General features: G+C 36.9%; 1 protein-coding gene across 1 annotated transcript in view; it reads right to left on the reverse strand.

The window, feature by feature from the left end:
* KMO (kynurenine 3-monooxygenase) overlaps positions 1–5,273 on the reverse strand; it is a 44,502-nt gene that overhangs the window by 11,372 nt on the left and 27,857 nt on the right. Inside the window, 2 exon segments of the mRNA XM_011380012.2 lie at positions 1,973–2,138; positions 3,494–3,581. Coding sequence (XP_011378314.2) covers positions 1,973–2,138; positions 3,494–3,581 — 254 coding nt within the window.

The raw sequence follows: 5,273 nt of genomic DNA on the forward strand, positions 1-5,273 counted from the left end.
TAAATCACTATCGTATGCATGGTGATATGCACATCTATTGCTACACAAAGTTGAAGTAGTCTTAGAAAACATTTTGAGTTCTGTCTTTATAAAAAACTCAGCCTTTGGTGGGTTTTTGACACCAGGTATAATTCAGAATTCGAGAACATGCTATAACGTGATGTTCTCTCCTCTTTATTTCCTTGTACACACACATACACACTCACAGACATACTTGTGTGTGTGTATATATATACTTATATAAAATATACATGCATTTGAACTATATAAATATATATATTGGTGTATAATATTTTTATACTTTATTTTTCACCTTATTTGGGGACTTATTTTTATGGATGGTAAGATCCTAATATAAATTTCATGGGCAAAGCAAAATTTTACAAAATTTTACAAACTATTTGGAAGATAATATATACATCTCACTATTGGCATAGATTATAGTGTGATATAGCAAACATGATGGCAAGAACATATTTCATGACCCTATAAAACAAACCTTTAAATTTTCAACTTTTTTATTACCAACTCATGCTCTCAACAGATACCCTTATCCAACAGCAGTCCCAGGGGCAGCCTCATAGTAATCACCACTGGTTTTCTCATTACGAGCTCTCCGAACATAATGTCTAAGCAAAAATAGTTTGCTTGCTGTGCAAAGACAGCCTGGAGATGTGTCTACCTTCCATTTGCCAAAAGCAGCCCTCTCTATTTACCCAGTCTCATCATTCACCCAATCTCTCACTCCCACTCCAATCATCAGAGATAGAGCAAAAGTATCTGTTAACATTAAAACAACAGGAACGAAGGAAGAAAGGGAGGGAGGGAGGAAGGAAGGGAAAGTAATTTTTATTGAATTGTTTTTGGACCATATCAAAATAGTCCTATGTCTGGGTCACATTGCTATGTGAAAACTGTGGAGATTTTTTGTAAATCACTGATCATTACTATTAAATATGAATATCTAGAAAATAAATGGCTAACTTAAATCTACATTAGGAGGCATGATTCTACTCAAGTCTGGGACAATTTTTCAACAGACCCTAATACTCTAATTCAGAATTATCAGATCCTGGTCCATAAGAATAAGACCAACCTGAAAATCATAAAATCAGCATTGAAGAATTAGTAAATATGTTTTTAACTAGGAAGAAAAAATAGGAAGATAATAAAATGTCAAAATATGGATCTGACTGGTGGGTACAGTTTGGTATATAACTGGCATATAATACCACTACCCCAGTTTGGCTATTTTCTAGATATCTAAATTTCAAATGAATAGGTTAAATTGGTACCTGAAAAAATTAATGTTTTATATGCAAATCCAGTATTTAAATAATGCTATTTACTTGCCTTTACTTATAAGATTCTTATTCCTTCTGTTGGTATTTTAATTTTTCTTCATAACTTCCTACATTTATTTGCTTATGACAAATATAAAATATACATACCACATATTTGCCTCTACCTGTACATGGTTTAATGCAGGAAGCAGAGAATGGGAAAAATTCAAGGGAAATCTCCTTGCAACTACTTGCTGTTCACTTTATTCAATAATTATTGATTTAATCATGAGTATAAGAACTCTGGGTTTTCAGTTTACAGAATTGATTCCCAATTCATTTTTTTTCTCCCAAGAGAGAATAGAAACATGATATTATTACATAAGACAAATTTCTTGTGTATTTTCAGTTAGGTAGCTATAATTCCTCTCTTCTTTACTACCCATGAAAGTATATCAAAGGGTAAAGAAGAGCGATATTATTATATGGTGATATCATAGTGATATATATACATACATATTATTATATGAATACCTGTACCCACAATTCATTAATTATTAAGTCCTATGGCAAACCTCAAAACTGACCAAGGCATGCAACCGAGAACAACTGTGGTAGAACCTGCTTCTACACTGGTATCGGGGAGGGAGCTGCACGTGGAAAGGGGACAAGAGAGGAAAAGGACTTACCTCCCCATTCTTGGGTGGGATAGTCAATTCCACGTAGCCGTGAGGGATGTATTGCTGACTGTAATCAAAGTGGGGTTTCTTCATGAGGTGAGTTCTGACAGTTGAATGGGCTCCGTCGCATCCTACAATGAGGTCACAAGTGATGTCTTTGGGAACTTTGTCAGATCTGGAATATAAAATGAACCATCCACAAAAAAAAAAAAAAAAAAAAGGTCTAGTGCTGAAAATGATGACATACCTCCACTTGGGTCTAAAAGGTAGCAACTTGCCGGGCCACTACTTGCTTTTACACATCTGATTTAGAGCTTTGACTTCATAGCTGTAAAATGAGGATAACACTGATCCCTATGATGGATTTTCTTCTGAGAATGAGAATAATACACGACCATACTGATTAATAAAGATGTGCTAGACTACATACATGTCTAGCTAAGACTTAGAGTTGAATTCCCTAAATGAAGGAGAAAATCTCGAAAAGCAGGCAAAGTGTTTGAAGTGGACAGAATGTATGAACAATCACAGAGATGTGACGAAGATATTTTTTTTATGAGCCATACGTTCAGCTAGAGCAGAGGGTAGCAGAAGATAAGATTAACAAAAGAATACAGTGTGGGTGAGGAAAGAAGGGAGGAGAAGAAGAGAATTCTGAACATTAAGACAAAAGGTTTAAATACATTATCCCGGCAAAAGGAAGAAAATCTATATTTTTTTCCATTAGGGGGATGATGTATGAAAACTGGTAACTTAAGGAATCTCACTTGTAGTCAGTATATTGAAGCAGAGGCAGAAGAGAAGGGAGATGGGGACAAGGTGACCGCAGTAGCCGACCTGTGCAGGGATGATAGCCAAGGACTATGGAGATGTATTCTCTGAGGCCAGCAGAAAAGAGAAAATAGGGAAAGGGACACATGAAAAATTATTCTAGTTATCTGGGTCATCATACTAGGAAAGTCAGGAATGGGGCATGCTTGGAGAAAAACAGATGATCAAGGTTTCAGATGTTTGAGATCATGGCAAGAGGTACCTGCAAAGGTGTTTAATGATAAATTACTATTGATTAGATTGAAATAAGGGCTGGGAATGAAGGGAGAGGCCTGGGCTAGAGAGGTTCATTTTAGAGATGTGACTTTATAAGCAGCTGTTGAAAGGACTATGAATCCATGACATATCCCAGGAGTGAGACATGAGGAACTTTAGAGGAAATAGAGTCGGCTAAGGAGAAGCAGACAAACAACATCCGGAAAGAGGAGAGGAGAAGCGGGCTGGGGTCATCTGCTTCAAGGGCAGAGAGAGGCTGAGGCAGAGTGTGGTCACCAGCATGAAATACGGTGGGAGGGGATTCGGAGGGCACCTAAGGTCCATTTTCAATCTAAAACTCATTGAATCTAGAACCCAGTTGAATTACACTTTTCGTAATCATGTAACCCTTTCAAAAGAGCCTAAGAATACAGTTTACAGATATAATTTTTTCACTTCAGACCTTTGCTTTTCACTCTGAAGTGAAAGCGGACTGGTGATTACCCAAGCACTGTGATCAGTCCGTCCTCAGGAGAGCATTTCAGCAGCCTGTGGCCAAAGTACACCTTCACGTTGGGGTACTTCTCAACAGCTGAGGAAACAGAGAGAGAGAGAGAGAGAGACAGAGAGAGAGAGAGAGAGACAGAGAGAGAGAGAGAGAGAGACAGAGAGAGAAGAAAAGAAAAAGAAAATTCCAATTCTTATTTCACATTATCAAATTGAAATATTAATCATTCCCCAACAATAGTATGATAGTTATTTATTCTTAGCAACATAAAAATAATGAGTTAAAATTGTCATTTAACAACAGTTTGGTAAATTGAATCATTTGGCAGTAAAAGACATGAACAAAAATCAACTATCCTCATTTCTCAAAAAAAAAAAAATGTCCAACATTCCAATTTCTGTTATGCAAATTCTTACATTGCTGTAATTTTGGCCACCCTGGGAAAGAAGCAAGCATTGCATACTTTAAAAGTTGCCTCTAACTTAAGATTTATTTATGATAGGAAATGTTCAGCCAAAGTCCTTTTCTCATACCATGCCTAGAGGCTTCTGATTCAAGTTGTCACACTATAGATTATTGATACTAATTCTTTGTATGGTGTCTGGTGTCTCATGAATGTATGTTTGCTATTATTTTAATACATTCAGAGGATGCTACAAAGAGATGTCTTAGGTCAGCTATACTACCTTTTTAAAAGCTGTTTTGTAGTGTATTTACTTTCTTAGGATCAACATGAATAAATCTAGCCACCTAGCCCCACCCCACCCATCTACCCATCCAAAAGACGGTCTTACAAATGTAAGTAAAGAAACTGAGTTAAGAATACTAAGCCTTATTTCTTAAGCCCCTGGTGAATCATTAGAGTAACTTCCCTCATCACTCTTTCTCCCAGTTCAATTCAATTAAACTCAAAACAAATATTGCCAACTGGCTTTGGGTAGGGGACAATGGAGAAACACAGATAAGTCATGGATGACCACTCTCCAAAGATCAGAGACTGCTGGACTGTATCGAGACGGGCTGATTTAGAAGACAAGAGAAATATTTAAGTGGCTTGTTTTACAGAGTGAATCTGTTCGGTACAAATGCTGAGGAGGAGAAAAAACTATTATGATCAAAGGCTACATGGGATGTGATTGTCTGGATTAGCCAGGCTACAAACTTAATTAGCAGCCAGGGTGTGTTCCTTTATTGTGTAGGTCTTTTAGTTACTCAAGTTAGAAACCTCAGGGTTTTTGTATTCTACACCTTCCTCTTTCTTAGTCTCCTACATCCTCTATTTGGTCTCCCACAGATATTATGAACTTGCACCTTTGTCTCTAACCCCATTGCCATAGCTTTAGTCCAGGCCCTCGTTTTTGCACACAGGGGTTATCCCAGTACCCTAAAGACTGCAGCCCTCTATCAGCCTCCACACTGCTGCTTTTGGTTTTTCTAAAATGCAAATCTAATCATGTCACTTTGCAAATCAGTAGAGTATATCTCTTGTCCCGCTAAACTGTAAGTCCTTCATCGAGGAGTGAGCACTCATTTATTCCAGAGCTTAGAAGACAACAGGAATTCAATACTTGTTGAACCAATAACTTTCACTTGACTCACTGAAAACATGAAGAAAAGATGCCAGAGGATGTATCACTAGTACTTTTCAAGAAGAAATTGGTATTGTACATAGTCTTGCTTTTAATAACCCATAAAAAGAAATAGTAAACAAATCCCAATAAATCATGTGATAAGATTAGTCTCATGTGCTTCACTCAAAATGACAACTGGTAAATA

Source organism: Pteropus vampyrus, unplaced genomic scaffold, assembly GCF_000151845.1.
Source record: "Pteropus vampyrus isolate Shadow unplaced genomic scaffold, Pvam_2.0 Scaffold383, whole genome shotgun sequence".
Taxonomy (NCBI): domain Eukaryota; kingdom Metazoa; phylum Chordata; class Mammalia; order Chiroptera; family Pteropodidae; genus Pteropus; species Pteropus vampyrus.